This window comes from Diaphorina citri, unplaced genomic scaffold (genome assembly GCF_000475195.1).
Source record: "Diaphorina citri unplaced genomic scaffold, Diaci psyllid genome assembly version 1.1 scaffold1081, whole genome shotgun sequence".
Lineage (NCBI taxonomy): Eukaryota > Metazoa > Arthropoda > Insecta > Hemiptera > Psyllidae > Diaphorina > Diaphorina citri.
The window spans coordinates 43,078-65,890 of NW_007378510.1; the positions used below are offsets into that span (position 1 = coordinate 43,078).

The following is a 22,813-nucleotide window of genomic DNA, read 5'->3' on the forward strand; positions in this document are numbered from 1 at the left end:
ATAGTACTTACTCTGGGTCTAATCCTTTCTTGAGAGCTTTATGCCTGAGTTGTTGTTTCTGTCTCTCTTTCAATTCTTTTAACTGTAAACAAAGAAAATGTCAGGAATTCAGTTACGCTCTTATGTGATGTGCTGATGTATACGAGGATATAGGTCCCCGTGTCTTAATGCAATTGTTATAGTTGTAATAGTGCTTCCCAAGTTCCTTTTTCAAAATGAAATATCACAGTTCAAAATGAAATATCCCAGTTTAATTATAACTTACTGAGTGCATAGTGGGATCGTTTTCCAGTACCCAATTTTCCTGTGCCCATGAGATAAGTATCCTACGAGTATCTCATGCCTATCTCTATCTCACGTTGCATTGTTGAAAAGATTGGGTGTTTGGACATACCGGGGATTGAACCCAGGTCTGCCTTGCCCAGGTGAGGGCATTATTTTTTTATTTATTATTATTTTACTTACATCGTAGTCCTGTCTTTTCTGTCTTTCTTCAAGGTCATATTTGTCGGTTTCCAGCTTGACAATGGTCTCCCACAGTTCAGTGGCCTTGGCTTGCAGCTTGTGAATGCTCCAGCCCTCGACATTCAGGGGCTTTATTCTGATGTTGAGAGCGATTTTCTTCTCCTCTTCGATTTGCTCCTTGGTCTTGTTTCTTTCTAGTTGAGCGGTGGAAAGGGTGAGCTGGAATGAAAAAAGATAAAATATTTATAGTTGGTTGTCTTGGAGGATACTAGTTTTAGGGATATTATTTTACTGGGAATACTGTGGTGATATTTTGAACGTCAGTGTTGGATCATTCCACTTGTCCACATAATTTGGTAGAAAGGACTCCATGACTGCAAATTTACCTACTCATTGTCAAATTTGTTACTCCTCACCAGCTACTGTTTTGTCTTTGCTATAGTTACTTTGTAAAGTTGAACATCAACCTATTACACTAAATGTCCAGAACTTCAAGAGCGACAAAAGATCAACTGAACTTTCACACCTGTCACCATGTTCCTTTTTTACAAAGTTACTTGTTTGCGGGGGTAAAGGGACTTTTCAGTCCTCTCCCACCAAGATAAACAATGTATATTCCATTCTACTTACTCCTGGCTCTCTTCTCTGGATGGTGAAGTTGGGTCCCTTGGATTTGTTGGTCTGTTCTTTCAGGGCCGCCATCATGGCCTGGCGTTTCTTCTCGGCCTCTTCCAGACGCTGTCTCTTCTCCTCCAGATCTCTCTGCTTTTTCTCTTCAACCTCGCGCTGTCTACGCTCTTCTTCTTCTTTTTTTCTTTGTGCCATTTTCTGTTCTTCTTCGGCACGCATGACCTGGGATTATCAGAAAGAGACGGATGTTTGAGAAAACGATTAACATTCAAAAAAATTGCAAATAATTTTATAACGTAAAAGTCCAAGAGAACATTGATAGAAACGCTATGAGGAAATAGCGTAAAAAGATCTTAACGTAAACTTGGCCATTTGCGCCAATGTTTGCTCTTGGTAAGACCAGCCACTCACTATCAGGTAGACCTGACAGGTACACCTGATCAAGTATACCTGACACCTGATGAGCACACACACACTATCAGGTAGACCTGACTCCTGATCAGGTCTACCTGGCTGTGGTTGGCCTAAGAGTTTTTTTCCCATTTGATAGCTGTAATTAAGTGAACTGCTTTTTGTAAGGAATTTCAACCAGCTTCTTCTAAAACTTACCTTTCTCTTGGCCTGTTTCTCCTTGAGCCTCTTCAGGTCCTCTTCTTCTTTGGCTCTCTGGTTTCTCCATTCTACAATGTATTCCTTCAGTTGTTCGTCAAGGGCGGAGGATTTGGCTTCTTGTCTCTGTGGGACAGGATAAACATATGATTAGAATTGCGGAAGTCAGAACAAGTTTTATTACAAGTTAAAGGCGATTGTACTCAAAGTTATTCATCGCGGAAGGAGCCCCGAAAAGATATCCTTCGGGGTATAGAGCTTCAAATATGATGAAGAAACACTTCCAAATCCATATTGCAGATTTGGCATGACTTTTATCTGTACGAGTACACGGATTTTTACTTTCTATTACTACAGTATAGCGGAGCTATACTAGTAATGAAAGTATTGCAATCGGTCCAATTTTTTTTATTTGAAATGTCAAGTTTTAGGGAGGGCGTAACTAATATCTGATGTTTGTCCTTGACTCCGTGCTAACCCTACAGTAAAAACTGTGCTTATGGGTCAAATGGTCATGATGGTCATTTGTCATTCATGTCTTTTGGGCTGATTGATGTTTATGGCTTTTTTGCTTACCTTGACGAATTCTGGGTCACCACCTCCCGCGCTAGAAGAAAAGAAAATTGGATTACATTAATAAGGTCCTAGTAAAACATGTCAGTATTGCACCGATTTCATATCACAAGTATGATCCTTTTCTCAGGTATAAACCACACGATCCGTTTGGTTTGGGCAGTGAAAACTCAAAGCAACTGACACGAAAGGTAGAAACACACTACTATCACGTCACGTCACGTGATAGTAGTGTGTATCTACCTTGATACTTTTTTCTTGTCGTTTTTTAATTAAGTTTTCCCCTGAGATTCAAACCCAAACAAAACTGACCCTGTGACCTACACTTATAAATTTGTCAGTGGACGGGAACAGGGGACTAGGGATCCCAGGGGAGTGTGAAAGGGGCTGAAATCAACAGGGTGGGTGCTAAAAGAGGTAGAGTAAATAGCAAGGGGTGCTAAGTAGCAAGAGTGGAAGGTCGGGTATGTTGGTCACCCGTATTTCAATCACAGAAAGTGTATATCAACATTTGGGGAAAGGGGGGGGGACAGAAAGAATGTGCGAAAAACGTAGGTTGCAGCTAGGGGTTTCACTTGAAATACACATTTGTACAATAGAAAACACATTAGTGTCGCTAGCGCTAGAGGAACGAAAATGTTGCAAGGTTTTTTACACAGAAAAGAATTTGGATTGACTTGGGGTGATTATTTTTTGTCATCAGAGGATTCCTAGAGGTATACAAGTCATAGCACTCGGGAATTTTGAGTTTTTCTTCGCAAAAATCCAATTTCCCAAATTTTGATCCACGAACAAACGAGAGAGTGCTTTATCGAATTTTGCAACTTGTTCTTTTCTCCGATAAAGTCCAAACTCCAAATAATGGTTGTCGACCAACTCAGGCTACATTTATTGTCTTTTTGACAAACTTTAGAGCCATGTGAATGAAAATTTGCTCTTGACAATCAGGGATGGGTTGATGATACCAGACAGAAAAAGTACGCTGCATTCAGTGTCATTTTGGCTTTGTTCTGGCATTGTGTATCATAGGACTCGTAGATTTTGTGTCGGATTGGAATGGGGGTCATTTTTGTTCCTCTGAAACAAGCATGCATGTTAACACAACATGACAAAATGAAACCCAAGCCAAAACCAAATAGAACATTGTTATCAACACTGAGCTACGTCTGAGAACTACCAAGCCAATGACATAACTTTATGTACAGATATTTACACGTTTATCTACAAGGGAACTCAACTAAAATGCTACGAGCAAAACACAAAATAGAGAGAACATGTACACAATAAAAACAAGAATTTTACACATTACAGGTAGTAGACAGTAAAAATTGGGGTTTATGAAAATATATTACAAAAGACTTTTATTGTTTGTAGAATGTTTGAAGGATATTTGGTTTCAGCCAAGTGGCTCTTTCACGCTGTATACATTTTAACAGATCTTGATTATCTTGCACAATCCAACCTGAGTTGTATTGAGTTCATCATCCATGACCATTTACCCCATACAAAACCATACATAATATACCCTAATTCTTTAGACCACCGTAGAATCAAATCTTACACGTCCGTTTTCATTGTAAAGCCTTTCCCTCAGCGTCAAGTATTGATGCTTGTGTTTGGTGTTGTGGGTGAATGAGATGTGTTGTATTGAATGCTAACGCTATATATCTGCTTCTCATTTCACTTGAGCCTCCACATCTTCCTATGTATTCCCCAGATAGAATTTCGAGTTGGCATTCACGAGAGCTGCTACGGATTTAAAAATAACTTCCCAACATAAATATTACACGCCCTCTCTACACGTTCGTTCAGAATTTTTGCATCTTATTAATTTATTTATTTGTTTGTTCGTGTTGTTTCTGTATTGTGTTTTAACATAAATTAATCAAAAAATTATGAACTAGTTGTAAGCTGCAAAATACACAGTACTGTTCCGTTGTACTTTTCTGAAGCATTGAAAGTTAAAAGCTTTCCAACTGGCATATTTGGAGAAAACTTGATAAAAGTATGAATCCTAGTCATTATAGTGGTGACCTATATGTCATAGAACTGATATCATGCAAGCACTGGTCTAACCAAGATAAATCAAAGACTACAAAATGATTTTTAATAAACAGAATTTTCTTTTCTTTGCAGACAAATAACCTGACATCCCGATCACATAGTAAGGCTTCGATTTAACCACCACTAGTCAGCTGTCGGAGATTTTGGAGCAAGTTTTACAGAATCGCACAAACTTCAGAATGCTTTGAAATAATTCCGGGAAGTAAATCCTATTTAAACTTTTAAACTCAAGGTACCCAAAGTTAAATTACACATGAAATTGGTAAGTTGACCATTTAACTGAAAATGACCTTGGTTTTTGTTTTAATAAGCAACAAAAATGTTAACCAAAGTAAAAAGGTCCACTAAATTCAGTAAAAATTGATTATTTTTACAGTTTTTGAGTTCTACAACGAACGACAAACTATCATGTTGTTTTTGTCATGTGTTCCTTGTGTGTCATTGAACGTATGGTGCATGTTTTGGGGAACAACCCGATTGTGTAATAATAAGTAGGATATAGGTACATACAAGATTCTCAGATATCACCCATCTATGTGGAAATTTGGTTTGACTTTCAGCTGTATTTGTTCGAAATTCATTAATCCCTATAATAATACCATATTTTGTCTGACATTGACGATGCTTTATTGTAAGATCCTTTACAATAAAAACGAAGAAAAATGTAAAACTCAAAATTGTACAGTAAAAAATCAATCTTTTTACTGAATAAAATCTAACAAAACTAACAGAAAAGTTCAAAAATGTAAGCTGATATAAAGTAAAATGGAAATTGAAAAATGTAACGAAATTATACAGAAAAAAGTCGTATTATTTTCAAAAAGATCAAAATTCAAAGAAAAACTTGTCTGTCAGCCAATATAACACTTACTCGGATTTTTTTACTGGCTCTGGTTCTGGTTGGCTAATAATATTTTGCCCAAAAAAGAAGAAAAAGATAAAGTTAGCAACCCATCATATGTATTAAAAACGTCTTTTAAATGTCTTGCTATTTGCTATTATTTTCTCTTCTAAAATGAGCTACCAAATACCAAATCAAGAAAGTAACAAATCTCCAAGTTTCCTACAAAGCATTGCAATATTTTAAATTTCTTGCTTATACCTATTAATCTGGAATTTAATTTCTTGGAATATGTATGTGTGCTCTCATGTAAACAGCGTGTCCATATTCACAGTTTTAGCGCTCTTTAATTCCCCAATAAAAAAAAGAGGAGAGAAAAAAAAAAATTGATTTATCCCTAATATTGTTCTAAATTTTTCAGAAACTACTTCGGTGCTGTTTTGGATTTGGTCCAAACAAAATTTGAATCATAACTTTAAATTTAGAACACCCTAATGATTTTTCTGTTTAGTTTAATTTACTGTCATAAATGGTAGCGTATATCAAATTCACACTGGTTCTTCTTGAGTAAATAAGTGATGATTTGTCACACAATACTCGTAGGTTCATTCATAATTTCTTTCATTCCAATCATTTCACACTCTCGTCACAATAATATCCTGTGTTCTTTTGAGGAAAATTCTATAAAGCCAGGAAGAATTTTATTAGAAAGGGGAAACTACAAACTGACGGAAGAAAACAAAGGCATTTTATAGAAAGGAATCAAGTTGTAAAAAAAAACTTGGTTGCCAAATTGAAAAGAATTTTTGTAAGTTGAGATTTATGGCAACATTCTACACAACATACATCCATTCAACACTCAGGTAGAACTGACCCTATCAGGTAGACTTGACACCTGATCAGGTCTACCTGGCTGTGGCTGGCCTAAGAGTTCTTTCCCTTATCATTTGATGATAGCTGTAATTAGGACTGCTTTTGTAAGGGATTTCAACCAGCTACTTCTAAAACTTACCTTTCTCTTGGCCTGTTTCTCCTTGAGCCTCTGAATTCTACATAGGTACATAATTAGAGCTGATTTACACTGGTCAAATACTCCAACGTTTTACCGACAGTGATATTGTTTCAACCAATCAGAGTAAAGTAATTTGTCCATCTTCGAAAACACTCTAATTTGATTGGTTGAGAAAGTCCTGGTGCTGTGAGGGACTAGTGTAAATCCGCCTTTAGTGCTTACAATGTTTTGTACACTCAAGTGGGTTGTGGAGAGGTGGAAGTACTAAATAATATTTACAGCAAAGTGATCTAACAAGAAATTGAAAACTATTTGAAAATTTCTATACATACCTACAGGGTGTTTCCAAAAAAGTCGGGGACATTTGAAAATGTTAATTAAAGACTATGTCCAAGAATTTCAAAATATAGGGGATTTTGCTTTCGAAAAAGCCATATCTTCACTAATATCTTGTATCCCCAAACTAAATAAAAACACCCTGCATAAGGTATAATCAGCAAGTGCGGGGGAAGAAAGGGGGGGTAACTCAGAAGGGTGAAAGGGATAGAAATTGCTAAGTTACTTTTAAGTTTGTACTTCTCAGAACAAACTTGGAGTGGGGAGAAAAGGAAAAGACCCTCATTTTTGACTTTAAATTGAGGTCAAAAAAGTTCAAGAACAAAATAGATGTCCCTAAAATAATTACAGCATTCAATACCCGTTCTTAGAACGCGATTTCCTTGTTAGTCATGATATGGAACCAATATAGAGGTGCTAAGAAATATAAGCTGATACTTAAAGACTAAAAGAAGAAGAATAAAATTATAGCAAAGTTGGAGAAGACATGAAAAAACATAAGTTGAGGTGTTAAAAACAGAAGATAAAGTTAGATAGAGAGTTTGGGAAGTACACTACATATTTACGATATATGAAATAAAATTGGAATGACTATGTCTACGTTGTCTAATGTTGAAGTATCAAGTGTATAAACCATAGTTTTGTATTTTATGTTAAAGAGCAACTCAAAAAAAAAAAAATGTGCCCTCTGTTGCTTGTGGAACCAAATTTTCTGGGTAAAACTAACTACCGCCAATGTGCTAGAAAACCATTAGTGCAATATGCTTAGTATGTGTTTATTGACTCCTCTTCTCAAATAGAATTATTTAAATCGTTTAACTTGAATCAATATAAAATTTGATTCTGGAACTTCTTATTAGAATAGGTCTTTTTTAGAAGATAAAAGCGCTTAAGAGATTGATGTGTAGCTAATTGGTAATTGTATATGTGTTGTTGTACCTACGAGTATGCTTGATATTGTTATTGACTTTGAATGTAGGGATCCCGAAAAACATAGGTTGAGGTGTTAAAAACAGAAGATAAAGTTAGATAGAGAGTTTGGGAAGTACACTATATATTTACGATATATGAAATAAAATTGGAATGACTATGTCTACGTTGTCTAATGTTGAAGTATCAAGTGTATAAACCATAGTTTTGTATTTTATGTTAAAGAGCAACTCAAAAAAATGTGCCCTCTGTTGCTTGTGGAACCAAATTTTCTGGCTAAAACTAACTACCGCTAATGTGCTAGAAAACCATTAGTGCAATATGCTTAGTATGTGTTTATTGACTCCTCTTCTCAAATAGAATTATTTAGGTATATCGATTAACTTGAATCAATATAAAATTTGATTCTGGAACTGCTTATTAGAATAGGTCTTTTTTTAGAAGATAAAAGCTTAAGAGATTGATGCTTAAGAGATCTTATGATGTGTAGCTAATTGGTAATTGTATATGTGTTGTTGTACCTACGAGTATGCTTGATATTGTTATTGACTTTGAATGTAGGGATCCCATTACATTAAGAGTAACAATTGTTATAAGAAGTTTAGTGAAAATTAAACTGGACAAACTTACGTTTCCTCCTCTTCGGAACCACTGCAAAGAAAATAACAAAACAAAACGTTAGGTTAGTACAAAATGCGACATGTCCACAATTCCTTAACAAAAGCTAGACCATATCACATTCCCTACTGCAGTTGTATAATTTCTCTCAGTTGTATAGGAGCAACCCATTTTGCTAATCAAGACATACGTATGCTGGTACTTTGTTAACTTTATATATGTACAAAATATTTCAATAAGTGTTTGAATGATTTAAAAACAGTAATGCCCGGAGTCAATCAGATTACTTCAAAGTGCTACCCCGGGAAGAAATATAGGAATAAACTTTTTTAAAGTGCAAATCCCATTCCACAAATAGAGAAAATAGATCTCATATTCCATATTCACATTCAAATGGTTCATAACAAAATTTTCAATGCTTCTCCAAAAAGTGGGTGCTTTTTTGGAAGAACACAACGATAACTTTGATAACTCACTCTTTCTTCTCTTTAAGAACCGTTCATATCGGGTTTTCCATACTTTTTGTTGTTCTTCTAAGATCAATTCGTCCCATCCCTAAGTTTAGAGTGTTGTGTTAAAATAGAGAAAGTAAAGAAAAAGAAATGAATATAATATGTAGAAGAAGTGTTAGAAAATGTGAGAGAAAGAGAACAAAATGAAAATTGTTATTTGAGGCTGTGACTGAAAAAATTGTTTTATCTTTTAGGAGGTTCTTAAAATGATAATATGTATAGCTATAATTCTAGCAATCACTTTACAGAGATAATATTTTACTCTCTTTGAGTTTAGAAAGCGTTTTATTGAAACCTCTAAAATCTCTCTAAAATTTTGGTCACAGATTTAAATAACAAATTTCATTAAAATAAAATATGAATCTGAAATAAAATCATTCTGAGCGTGTTTCCAATAAGTTGAAATGAGATTTCAGTGTCCAATGCCCATGTTGAAATGCACTTTGGGCTTCCTCACAAGCCCAGACGCTTGAAAAGGCCAAAAATGGAACAACGTTAAGTCAACAGGAGACTGTAGACTTGACTCATTAATCATAATAATGGTCACCTATTTGTAATTAACTAGTTATGAAAATAAGGCTAATTGTCAAAATAAGGCTTTATTACCGCCCGCACACTATCAATACTATTTACAATACTTATCGTTATATGAAACAGTATTGTCATTAAAATTGATAGGGTGCCAGTGGTATAAGGTATAAGACCTCATTTTGTTTGCGTCTCTGTGACCTTTAGATTTCTATGTCTATATTGTCTACTGAATACTTACGCCTTCAAACAGCTTCTTCTTGTCGTCGTAGGATCTGGTATCTACACGACGTTCATATTTGGAGGCTACTTGGATTTTAGGCTGAAAATCGAAGGAAGAAATCATTAATGTAGTTATGAGGGAGTGAAAAGTCCTAATTTCTAAAAAACCTGTGCTTCACTATATTCTACCGCTTGCGCTCTTTCGTTAAATGCATATGTATTAGGTACTACGTGGTAATCTGTTACAATGAAATTTGTTATCTTGAAGTTAGAACACCTAAAAAATGATTTCTTGTTGGAACTGTCTAATCAAGAGCGATTGTAAGCTTTTGCGTTACTAACAATATGATCCTACTTACTGGGTACTTTCCGGTAAGGGCCCGATTTAACCACCACTAGTCATGTAGTCAGCTGTCGAAGATTTTGGAGCACGTTTCACAGAATCGCACAAACTTCAGAATGCTTTGAAATAATTCCGAGAAGTAAATCCTATTTAAACTTTTAAACTCAAGGTACCCAAAGTTAAATTACACATGAAATTGGTAAGTTGACCATTTAACTGAAAATAAACAGAATTTTCTTTTCTTTGCAGACAAATAACCTGACATCCCGATCACATAGTAAGGCTTCGATTTAACCACCACTAGTCAGCTGTCGGAGATTTTGGAGCAAGTTTTACAGAATCGCACAAACTTCAGAATGCTTTGAAACAATGCCGGGAAGTAAATCCTATTTAAACTTTTAAACTCAAGGTACCCAAAGTTAAATTACACATGGTAAGTTGACCATTTAACTGAAAATGACCTTGGTTTTTGTTTTAATAAGCAACAAAAATGTTAACCAAAGTAAAAAGGTCCACTAAATTCAGTAAAAATTGATTATTTTTACAGTTTTTGAGTTCTACAACGAACGACAAACTATCATGTTGTTTTTGTCATGTTAATTCCGGGAAGTAAATCCTATTTAAACTTTTAAACTCAAGGTACCCAAAGTTAAATTACACATGAAATTGGTAAGTTGACCATTTAACTGAAAATGACCTTGGTTTTTGTTTTAATAAGCAACAAAAATGTTAACCAAAGTAAAAAGGTCCACTAAATTCAGTAAAAATTGATTATTTTTACAGTTTTTGAGTTCTACAACGAACGACAAACTATCATGTTGTTACTTTCTATTACCCTTACGTATTTTTGTCATGTGTTTCTTATGTATTGTGTCATTGAACGTATGGTGCATGTTTTGGGGAACAACCCGATTGTGTAATAATAAGTAGGATATAGGTACATACAAGATTCTCAGATATCACCCATCTATGTGGAAATTTGGTTTGACTTTCAGCTGTATTTGTTCGAAATTCATTAATCCCTATTTTGTCATGTGTTCCTTGTGTGTCATTGAACGTATGGTGCATGTTTTGGGGAACAACCCGATTGTGTAATAATAAGTAGGATATACATACAAGATTCTCAGATATCACCCATCTATGTGGAAATTTGGTTTGACTTTCAGCTGTATTTGTTCGAAATTCATTAATCCCTATAATAATACCATATTTTGTCTGACATTGACGATGCTTTATTGTAAGATCCTTTACAATAAAAACGAAGAAAAATGTAAAACTCAAAATTGTACAGTAAAAAATCAATCTTTTTACTGAATAAAATCTAACAAAACTAACAGAAAAGTTCAAAAATGTAAGCTGATATAAAGTAAAATGGAAATTGAAAAATGTAACGAAATTATACAGAAAAAAGTCGTATTATTTTCAAAAAGATCAAAATTCAAAGAAAAACTTGTCTGTCAGCCAATATAACACTTACTCGGATTTTTTTACTGGCTCTGGTTCTGGTTGGCTAATAATATTTTGGCCAAAAAAGAAGAAAAAGATAAAGTTAGCAACCCATTATATTAAAAACGTCTTTTAAATGTCTTGCTATTTGCTATTATTTTCTCTTCTAAAATGAGCTACCAAATACCAAATCAAGAAAGTAACAAATCTCCAAGTTTCCTACAAAGCATTGCAATATTTTAAATTTCTTGCTTATACCTATTAGAGGCAGTGCACTAGAGTACGTGTGGCTCTGGGAATCTAGGTCTGTGTCAGTGCAGTGGGGTAAGGGTGTAATTGGGGATCTTGGATGGAATGTATATGTAATTAGTAGGTATGAGTCCTCCCCTCCATCTCTGTCATATTTCCTTGTTTATGCTTTAGTCCTCAATTCCTCATCCTCGTTATATTTGGATTACATGCTATACCTATTAATCTGGAATTTAATTTCTTGGAATATGTATGTGTGCTCTCATGTAAACAGCGTGTCCATATTCACAGTTTTAGCGCTCTTTAATTCCCCAATAAAAAAAAGAGGAGAGAAAAAAAAAAATTGATTTATCCCTAATATTGTTCTAAATTTTTCAGAAACTACTTCGGTGCTGTTTTGGATTTGGTCCAAACAAAATTTGAATCATAACTTTAAATTTAGAACACCCTAATGATTTTTTCTGTTTAGTTTAATTTACTGTCATAAATGGTAGCGTATATCAAATTCACACTGGTTCTTCTTGAGTAAATAAGTGATGATTTGTCACACAATACTCGTAGGTTCATTCATAATTTCTTTCATTCCAATCATTTCACACTCTCGTCACAATAATATCCTGTGTTCTTTTGAGGAAAATTCTATAAAGCCAGGAAGAATTTTATTAGAAAGGGGAAACTACAAACTGTACTCGGATTTTTTTACTGGCTCTGGTTCTGGTTGGCTAATAATATTTTGCCCAAAAAAGAAGAAAAAGATAAAGTTAGCAACCCATCATATGTATTAAAAACGTCTTTTAAATGTCTTGCTATTTGCTATTATTTTCTCTTCTAAAATGACCTACCAAATACCAAATCAAGAAAGTAACAAATCTCCAAGTTTCCTACAAAGCATTGCAATATTTTAAATTTCTTGCTTATACCTATTAATCTGGAATTTAATTTCTTGGAATATGTATGTGTGCTCTCATGTAAACAGCGTGTCCATATTCACAATTTTAGCGCTCTTTAATTCCCTAATAAAAAAAAGAGGAGAGAAAAAAAAATTGATTTATCCCTAATATTGTTCTAAATTTTTCAGAAACTACTTCTGTGCTGTTTTGGATTTGGTCCAAACAAAATTTGAATCATAACTTTAAATTTAGAACACCCTAATGATTTTTCTGTTTAGTTTAATTTACTGTCATAAATGGTAGCGTATATCAAATTCACACTGGTTCTTCTTGAGTAAACAAGTGATGATTTGTCACACAATACTCGTAGGTTCATTCATAATTTCTTTCATTCCAATCATTTCACGCTCTCGTCACAATAATATCCTGTGTTCTTTTGAGGAAAGTTCTATAAAGCCAGGAAGAATTTTATTAGAAAGGGAAAACTACAAATTGACGGAAGAAAACAAAGGCATTTTATAGAAAGGAATCAAGTTGTAAAAAAAAACTTGGTTGCCAAATTGAAAAGAATCCAAATTGAACTACAAACTGACGGAAGAAAACAAAGGCATTTTATAGAAAGGAATCAAGTTGTAAAAAAAAACTTGGTTGCCAAATTGAAAAGAATTTTTGTTGAAGTTGAGATTTATGGCAACATTCTACACAACATACATCCATTCAACACATCTTTCTCTTGCTATACAAGTAGATAGTATTTGGTGCTACAAAAAATTCTACATAGGTACATAATTAGGGCTGATTTACACTGGTCAAATACTCCAACGTTTTACCGACAGTGATATTGTTTCAACCAATCAGAGTAAAGTAATTTGTCCATCTTCGAAAACACTCTAATTTGATTGGTTGAGAAAGTCCTGGTGCTGTGAGGGACTAGTGTAAATCCGCCTTTAGTGCTTACAATGTTTTGTACACTCAAGTGGGTTGTGGAGAGGTGGAAGTACTAAATAATATTTACAGCAAAGTGATCTAACAAGAAATTGAAAACTATTTGAAAATTTCTATACATACCTACAGGGTGTTTCCAAAAAAGTCGGGGACATTTGAAAATGTTAATTAAAGACTATGTCCAAGAATTTCAAAATATAGGGGATTTTGCTTTCGAAAAAGCCATATCTTCACCAATATCTTGTATCCCCAAACTAAATAAAAACACCCTGCATAAGGTATAATCAGCAAGTGCGGGGGAAGAAAGGGGGGGGGGTAACTCAGAAGGGTGAAAGGGATAGAAATTGCTAAGTTACTTTTACTGAAGTTTGTACTTCTCAAGAACAATCTTGGAGTGAGGGGAAAGGAAAAGACCCTCATTTTTGACTTTAAATTGAGGTCAAAAGAGTTCAACAGCAAAATAGATGTCCCTAAAATAATTACATCATTCAATACCCGTTCTTAGAACGCGATTTCCTTGTTAGTCATGATTTGGAACCAATATAGAGGTGCTAAGAAATATAAGCTGATACTTAAAGACTAAAAAAAGAAGAATAAAATTATAGCAAAGTTGGAGAAGACATGAAAAAACATAAGTTGAGGTGTTAAAAACAGAAGATTAAGTTAGATAGAGAGTTTGGGAAGTACACTACATATTTACGATATATGAAATAAAATTGGAATGACTATGTCTACGTTGTCTAATATTGAAGTATCAAGTGTATAAACCATAGTTTTGTATTTTATGTTAAAGAGCAACTCAAAAAAAATGTGCCCTCTGTTGCTTGTGGAACCAAATTTTCTGGCTAAAACTAACTACCGCTAATGTGCTAGAAAACCATTAGTGCCATGTGCTTAATATGTGTTTATTGATTCCTCTTCTCAAATAGAATTATTTAAATCGTTTAACTTGAATCAATATAAAATTTGATTCTGGAACTGCTTATTAGAATAGGTCTTTTTTAGAAGATAAAAGCTCGAGATTGATGTGTAGCTAATTGGTAATTGTATATGTGTTATTGTACCTACGAGTATGCTTGATATTGTTATTGACTTTGAATGTAGGGATAGGGATCCCATTACATTAAGAGTAACAAGTGTTATAAGAAATTTAGTGAAAATTAAACTGGACAAACTTACGTTTCCTCCTCTTCGGAACCACTGCAAAGAAAATAACAAAACAAAACGTTAGGTTAGTGTGACATTTATTAGACTCGACAATTGATGGCTATAACCCTAAATAGAGGCTGTAAGGCCCTACAGGGAGTTTGTTGTATAAAAGCGTCTAGCCCGCTGGCCTATAGTCTCATTTTAGAAGGCACTTTGGACCAAATTTGGACTAACAAAAAATTGAAACTCAGATTAGATTATATTCCCATTTTAAAATTATCTGAAGAAAATTTGGAAAGGGTTAGAGCAAAAATTTCCTCTTGCTATTATTTCACTGTAATTCGTCTCTGATCAAATGAGTATGATATGCACAACTAATGATATTTCAAGATGTGTGAGGGCTCATTTCCCACACCCCTTTTGTCTGTAAAAATAACAGATTTAGAAAAAAAAAGTAAAATAATAATTTCATATTATTCTCAAAAGATGGGCTACTGTGCATATCACTTGGAATGGCATGAGATATGATGGTTTCAGTTAAATCATGAGTCGAACGTTTTTCAAAAGAATAAATCCGTTAATCCGTATTCTTAATCGTCTTTTCAGAAAATGAGATCAAAAGTTTTCTTTGGAATTTTTATTTGTTTGGATAACAAGACTTTTTGTTGAAGTTAGATTTAAGTAGGTCTTAAGAAATTTGTAATGATCATGTTTTAGAAATACAAGGTCTTTGATGTGACCTCTATATTTGTAAATATCTCCCTTTAGTAACTGTTACAGTATTAAAATGGATTATTCCTTTTTACAAGTCTTAAGAAATTTGTAATGATCATGTTTTAGAGATACAAGGTCTTTGATGTGACCTCTATATTTGTAAATATCTCCCTTTAGTAACTGTTACAGTATTAAAATGGATTATTCCTTTTTACAGCTATTGTCACAATAGTAAACCAAAAAATACTATTTATTCTAGAATCTAATGTATTCTGCATCCAAAAGTTTAGGTACGGACTAACGGATCCCATTGAAAAAAGGAATTAACTTATTGTCAAGAACAAAAGGTCGTTAAGAACACAGCACACACAAGGTCTTAAGAAATTTGTAATGATCATGTTTTAGAGATACAAGGTCTTTGATGTGACCTCTATATTTGTAAATATGTCCCTTTAGTAACTGTCACAGTATTAAAATAGATTATTCCTTTTTACAGCTATTGTCACAACAGTAAACCAAAAAATACTATTTATTCTAGAATATAATGTATTCTGCATCCAAAAGTTTAGGTACGGACTAACGGATTCCATTGAAAAAAGGAATTAACTTATTGTCAAGAACAAAAGGTCGTTAAGAACACAGCACACACAAAAATGTAGTTTGATTTTTTTACTTCTCTGGAAAATGAACTATTGAAAAGAAGAATTCCTGGGTTAATAAAAATTAATGAAAATCACAGAATACACGGAAAAATGGTGAAGAAAGAAAAAGATCTGCGGAAGAAGACACACAGGTTGAAAAGTCACCACTTGGGCCGGAAGGAAAAACCTTCAACTTTCGATCAGGTTTTCACAAAAACACGAAATTTAAGGAAACCATATACGCTAATCAGGACATACGTATGCTGGTACTTTGTAAACTTTATATACAAAATATTTCAATAAGTGTTTGAATGATTTAAAAACAGTAATGCCCGGAGTCAATCAGATTACTTCAAAGTGCTACCCCGGGAAGTAATCATCTTGACTGAAGACTAACTTTCTATAAAATCATTCAAACACACATCTTGAGTCTTATTATCACCTCACGAGGCTGAATGCACCCCATTTATTCAGCTGCATTTGACATTTCGGATTTCGAGACAATAACATCAGGTTGTGTCGAGAACCGGTGCTTTCAACTAATGAAACTGACTTCAGTCCTTCAAGTTTCGTCAGTTTTTGGATCTCAAAGAACTGAAGTAAAACATCACTGGTTTAATTTTCATCATGCCTAATGCTTAATTATCACCTCACGAGGCTGAATGCACCCCATTTATCCAGCTGCATTTGACATTTCGAATTTCGAGACAATAACATCAGGTTGTGTCGAGAACTGGTGCTTTCAACTGATGAAACTGGCTTGAGTCCCTCAAGTTTCGTCAGTTTTTGGATCTCAAAGAACTGAAGTAAAACATCACTGGTTTAATTTTCATCATGCCTAATGCTTATACTAAACAAGGCATATCATCTGTCTATGTGACATACAAAGTCATAACAAGACAAGTTTAACAAAAGTGGACAGTAACAATCTAACAATTCATATAAATTTTGTGTGAACGTAGAAAATCATGCCTTAATGCTGATGCAAGGCAAAAGACATCATTCAATATCTTAGCAAAAAGTTCAAGACTCCTTCACCCTATATCTTTAAGACAAAACAAATGCATCAGGACCAAAAATCAAAACGGACAAAGTTCAAATTTCTTAGATAAATTTTGTGTGAACGTAGAAAATCATGCCTTAATGCTGATGCAAGGCAAAAGACATCATAAAAGTCATAACAAGACAAGTTTAACAAAAGTTGACAGTAACAATCTAACAATTCTTAGATAAATTTTGTGTGAACGTAGAAAATCATGCCTTAATGCTGATGCAAGGCAAAAGACATCATTCAATATCTTAGAAAAAAGTTCAAGACTCCTTCACCCTATATCTTTAAGACAAAACAAATGCATCAGGACCAAAAATCAAAACGGACAAAGTTCAAATTTCAGATGCAAGGAATGTCACTACATTTCATGCTTTTGATAGACTTACGTTGCTAACTTTCGTCTGTGCTAAAAAAATAATTTATAAACTACTAAGGAAATAATTAATTATACTTCTGAAAAATATTTTTTGTAAAGATGGAAGGAATGTGGAGTTCGCTGTTGGACAATACTCCGAAGAAGAAAGCGAGAATCTATTTTGGTGCCAGAACAAAAAGTGTAAGAATTCGAGATTGGAAATCTCTGCCTAACACCTTAACCAATGGTGATGCGCACACTCAGCCAGGGACTGTTGGCAACAGGGCTTGAGTCATAGAGGAAAGACAAAGGGGGCCCCCGATGGAAAAGGAAACCCCTTGCTGGAAAATTCCTCATGGAAAGAAAGCTCCAAAAACTACATAAGTCCAAAAAGTAGAAAGTTGGTGAATTTTTCTGGTGTTCTTTTAACAGCTATTTATCACATTGAAAGTACCCTGAATGAAAATTCTAAACATGATTTTTTACTGGACGGCTGATCACTCAGACTCTTGAGAACATCACAAGTCAATGTAACCAATGTACCAAGGTAAAATTCTTACAGGGAATAGAATAGAATATACCTTTGGTACATATGACCAAGAAGTTGACGAGCACCACTTAAATATAATATATGAGAGGATATATCTCGTTTATCCTGCTCGAGTGAGACTAAAAAATCCCTTTATCCCAGCAGTCCAAACAATTATAGGTTTAACAGTATAATAACTTCGGAGGTTTTCTGTTATTGTGCCTAAAATTTGGAATCTCGCCTGTATTATGAGATAGCCTCATTCCCTTAAGATTACTTTGTTTTAGAAAGAATCTTTGGAATTCATACTTTAATATTTCATTCGACTAAAATTTGGAATCGCGCCTGTATTATGAGATAGCCTCATTCCCTTAAGATTACTTTGTTTTAGAAAGAATCTTTGGAATTCATACTTTAATATTTCATTCGACATATGAGATGGAAGCAGAATGTCTCCCGTCTCATTTTTTCTGTGACCTATATTATTGTCAACATCTATTTTTAGACGTTGTAGTTGAAATTTTAAATATTATTAAGAAATAATATGTCTATTTGAGATATGGCACATAGTCAGTGTAAGATGTATTTGGTAATATACTTGAAATGTATCTTAGAATGGGTTTTCCATTGTCTTAACTCCCGACTTGAGCCAACTTTGAGGCCCTACACATTCTAATGATTTGTCTTGGAAAATTTGTTTAAAACCAGACAAGTTCTTTGAAAACAGATCTGGGAACAGCAACTACTATCAAGGTATTGCATTTTACCTATTGAAGCAAACTGCTGTACAAATGCACACGTAGGTATCATGCGTGAGGCCCTACACATTCTAATGATTTGTCTTGGAAAATTTGTTTAAAACCAGACAAGTTCTTTGAAAACAGATCTGGGAACAGCAACTACTATCAAGGTATTGCATTTTACCTATTGAAGCAAACTGCTGTACAAATGCACACGTAGATATCATGCGGTACTGCCTTAACAAAGGTACAACATTGTCTCTTGATCGTAAACACATTATTTTTCATATTTTGCTACACATTTCGTAAACAAAGTTGATCAAAGGTCAAGCCATGTATCATGCGGTACTGCCTTAACAAGTGTACAACATTGTCTCTTGATCGTAAACACATTATTTTTCATATTTTGCTACACATTTCGTAAACAAAGTTGATCAATGGTCAAGCCATAAATTTCTTCTTGAAAAGGTCAACCACTGTTGTAACATTTGAATCCAAACAAGTGACACGGCAGAGTGTCACAGCCTAACCGAGACCGAGCGCAGCCTACAGAATGCTCTGTCTCGAAACGACTGGCCGGTACTTATTTGTACATGTCATAAGTCAAGCCATAAATTTCTTCTTGAAAAGGTCAACCACTGTTGCAACATTTGAATCCAAACAAGTGACACGGCATAGTGTCACAGCCTAACCGAGACCGAGCGCAGCCTACAGAATGCTCTGTCTCGAAACGACTGGCCGGTACTTATTTGTACATGTCATAAAAATGTAACGAGCAGTGAAGCACCACAGCCCACAACAGCACAGGCCCAAGTATATGAGGAAAATGTCGAAAATCTCAATCTACACAAATATGTGTTGGCCCAGTGTCAAATTGTTGAGAAGGCAGTGCACTAGAGTACGTGTGGCTCTGGAAATCTAGGTCTGTGTCAGTGCAGTGGGGTAAGGGTGTAATTGGGGATCTTGGATGGAATGTATAAGTAATTAGTAGGTGGATACTTATAATGAGTCCTCCCCTCCATCTCTGTCATTTTTCCTTGTTTATGCTTTAGTCCTCAATTCCTCATCCTCGTTATATTTGGATTACATGCTACTTGTAATCACCGCATTTAGCTATTTATATGTAATTAGTAGGTGGATACTTATAATGAGTCTTCGCCTCCATCTCTGTCATATTTCCTTGTTTATGCTTTAGTCCTCAATTCCTCATCCTCGTTATATTTGGATTACATGCTACTTGTAATCAGGATACTTATAATGAGTCCTCCCCTCCATCTCTGTCATATTTCCTTGTTTATGCTTTAGTCCTCAATTCCTCATCCTCGTTATATTTGGATTACATGCTACTTGTAATCACCGCATTTAGCTATTTATTTATTGTTTGGAGATGCCAAATGCATCTGCACTTTTACTAGTTGCATACCAGAGGATAATGCATCATCAGTTAGTTACATTTAAACGGTGTTCAATATGTTTCGCTGAGAAATATGACCTATTGATAACATTTCGTTCGTCTAAGCCCAGATTTCCTCTCAATGAAGGCCCCCTTTTCGGTGCTTTTAATCACAAACCCTTCCCCTAAGCTTCAGAGGCATACAGGAAATAGCTCTCCTCACCTTTGTTGCTGGTTACTAACAGCAAGCAAAAAAAAAAAAAAAAAAATGTTCAAACTCCTCTATGTTTTGGCACACACACAAAAATGTAGTTTGATTTTTTTTACTTCTCTGGAAAATGAACTATTCAAACGAAGAATTCCTGGGTTAATAAAAATTAATGAAAATCACAGAATACACGGAAAAATGGTCAAGAAAGAAAAAGATCTTCGGAAGGAGACACAGGTCACCACTTGGGCCGGAAGGAAAAGCCTTCAACTTTCGATCAGGTTTTCACAAAAACACGAAATTTAGGGAAACCATATAGTTTTTTTTTACTTACACTTAAAAAAAAAGAAAGCACACACAAAAATGTAGTTTAATTTTTTTACTTCTCTGGAAAATGAACTATTGAAAAGAAGAATTCCTGGGTTAATAAAAACTAATGAAAATCACAGAATACACGGAAAAATGGTGAAGAAAGAAAAAGATTTGCGGAAGAAGACACAGATTGAAAAGTCACCACTTGGGCCGGAAGGAAAAACCTTCAACTTTCGATCAGGTTTTCACAAAAACACGAAATTTAGGGAAACCATATAGTTTTTTTTACTTACACTTAAAAAAAAAAGAGAAAAATATTTTTTGTAAAGATGGAAGGAATGTGGAGTTCGCTGTTGGACAATACTCCGAAGAAGAAAGCGAGAATCTAATTATACTTCTGATTTGAAAAAGGGTATTTTGGATCTTCAGCCTTTAAATAACTCCAAAGTGGCTATCCCATGCCAAGATATAGAATTGTTCAAATTGACTTTCTCATTCTCAGGAGGTGATTTGTTTCTTGAGCCTCACTTTTGACCCAATTTTCCCCCTTTAAGGCGCTTTTTGATAATATCAGTGTAAAACTCTTGTAAACTCCTTATTTAGTGTTTGCTGATTTTACCCATAAAACTAACATGTTCTGATGTATACGAGGATATAGGTTCCCCTATCTTCATGCAATAGTGTCCACAATTCCTTAACAAAAGCTAGACCATATCACATTCCCTACTGCAGTTGTATAATTTCTTTCAGTTGTATAGGAGCAACCCATTTTGCTAATCAAGACATACGTATGCTGGTACTTTGTAAACTTTATATACAAAATATTTCAATAAGTGTTTGAATGATTTAAAAACAGTAATGCCCGGAGTCAATCAGATTACTTCAAAGTGCTACCCCGGGAATTAATCATCTTGACTGAAGACTAACTTTCTATAAAATCATTCAAAAACACATCTTGAGTCTTATTATCCCCTCACGAGGCTGAATGCACCCCATTTATCCAGCTGCATTTGACATTTCGAATTTCGAGACAATAACATCCGGTTGTGTCGAGAACCGGTGCTTTCAACTAATGAAACTGGCTTCAGTCCTTCAAGTTTCGTCAGTTTTTGGATCTCAAAGAACTGAAGTAAAACATCACTGGTTTAATTTTCATCATGCCTAATGCTTCGTTTTACCTACATACCGTCTGTTTTCTGGCAACCTAATATACCCTAATTCTTTAGACCACCTTGGAATCAAATCTTACACGTTCGTTTTCATTTTAAAGCCTTTCCCTTTACAGCTCAGCGTCAAGTATTGATGCTTGTGTTTGGTGTTGTGGGTGAATGAGATGTGTTGTATTGAATGCTAACTAACGCTATATCTGCTTCTCATTTCACTTGAGCCTCCACATCTTCCCATGTATTCCCCAGATAGAATTTCGAGTTGGCATTCACGAGAGCTGCTTATAGTTCTGATTTGAAAAAGGGTATTTTCTATTTTGGATCTTCAGCCTTTAAATAACTCCAAAGTGGCTATTCCATGCCAAGATATAGAATTTTTCAAATTGACTTTCTCATTCTCAGGAGGTGATTTGTTTCTTGAGCCTCACTTTTGACCCAATTTTCCCCCTTTAAGGCGCTTTTTGACCTAAATTTGAATTTTCCCAGATCCAATGTTTTTTCGCTTCAATGTATTTGATTGTCTAACCACCCTCTCCCACCAATCTTTCTCTAATTTATTTCACAGTGTTTAGGAAATTTAGGTAAAGATTTACTTACGAGTATTCTTCTTCGTCGGACATGATTGGAGGTGGTTAAATTGAACTCTGAAAAGCAAACAAAACAAACACCGATTAGTTGCTTCAATGTATTTAATTGTCTAACCACCCTCTCCCACCAATCTTTCTCTAATTTATTTCACAGTGTTTAGGAAATTTAGATGAAGAAAGGTTTACTTACGAGTATTCTTCTTCGTCGGACATGATTGGAGGTGGTTAAATTGAACTCTGAAAAGCAAACAAAACAAACACCGATTAGTAACTTGTGGTGCAGATTTTTTTCAACCGTTCTGTCTCAAAAATCATCAGGTAGAATTTAAATGGAGTCATTAACTCGTTAGTGAGTCGCTAGTCACAGCTAAAAGGGTCAGGGCATAAAACTTCTTTACCAAGCTCTGACTTGTTGTCCAAGTACTTTTCTCCCTCTTCTTCCTAACCCCGCAAAAAGCCTTCGTGTATGTCCGTATCCTCGAATATCATATTTCGCGAGCTAATCCTTCATATTCCTCGTGGTCTTCTTGTTTTCAGTTCGAGTTCGTCCATTATTCTTAGCCATCTTCACAGGCGATTCATATGAAGTATGAACATACTTCTTGCCTCTTAGTTCATCTTCACGGGCGATTTCTCATTTGACCAGTCAATGTCAGCAACATCGGAGCCGAAATCCACACCCTGACCCGGCACAATAGCGAACATTGTTCGAGCGAAAAGTGTGTTATCATTTTGGCAGGGATTCGTGCGAAAAT

The 22,813-nt window shown here is 34.8% G+C and overlaps 1 protein-coding gene and 1 long non-coding RNA gene across 13 annotated transcripts in view; both read right to left on the reverse strand.

Moving 5' to 3' along the window:
* Positions 1 to 22,297, reverse strand: part of LOC103514096 (troponin T) — a 29,013-nt gene extending 6,716 nt beyond the window's left edge. For 3 of the 12 annotated variants that reach the window (XM_026827150.1, XM_026827155.1, XM_026827149.1), the window contains exons 1-8: positions 22,249 to 22,292; positions 8,091 to 8,111; positions 5,213 to 5,245; positions 2,281 to 2,311; positions 1,705 to 1,830; positions 1,096 to 1,317; positions 466 to 684; positions 12 to 82 (exon numbers count right to left, since the gene is read on the reverse strand). In XM_026827150.1, the coding sequence (XP_026682951.1) occupies positions 12 to 82; positions 466 to 684; positions 1,096 to 1,317; positions 1,705 to 1,830; positions 2,281 to 2,311; positions 5,213 to 5,245; positions 8,091 to 8,111; positions 22,249 to 22,271 (746 nt within the window). In that variant the 5' untranslated portion in view covers positions 22,272 to 22,292. Of the gene's footprint in view, positions 1 to 11; positions 83 to 465; positions 685 to 1,095; positions 1,318 to 1,704; positions 1,831 to 2,280; positions 2,312 to 5,212; positions 5,246 to 8,090; positions 8,112 to 12,067; positions 12,101 to 14,392; positions 14,414 to 22,068; positions 22,153 to 22,248 lie in introns of those variants that run through there. The other 9 variants (XM_026827154.1, XM_026827146.1, XM_026827148.1 and 6 more) reach the window with 9 other exon arrangements.
* On the reverse strand, positions 10,860 to 11,720 carry LOC113469452. Its single transcript, XR_003392865.1, has 2 exons — positions 11,597 to 11,720; positions 10,860 to 11,387 (listed from the first exon to the last, which is right to left on the reverse strand). It is a non-coding gene; the product is annotated as an uncharacterized LOC113469452 (long non-coding RNA).
* Positions 22,298 to 22,813: the final 516 nt, after the last annotated feature.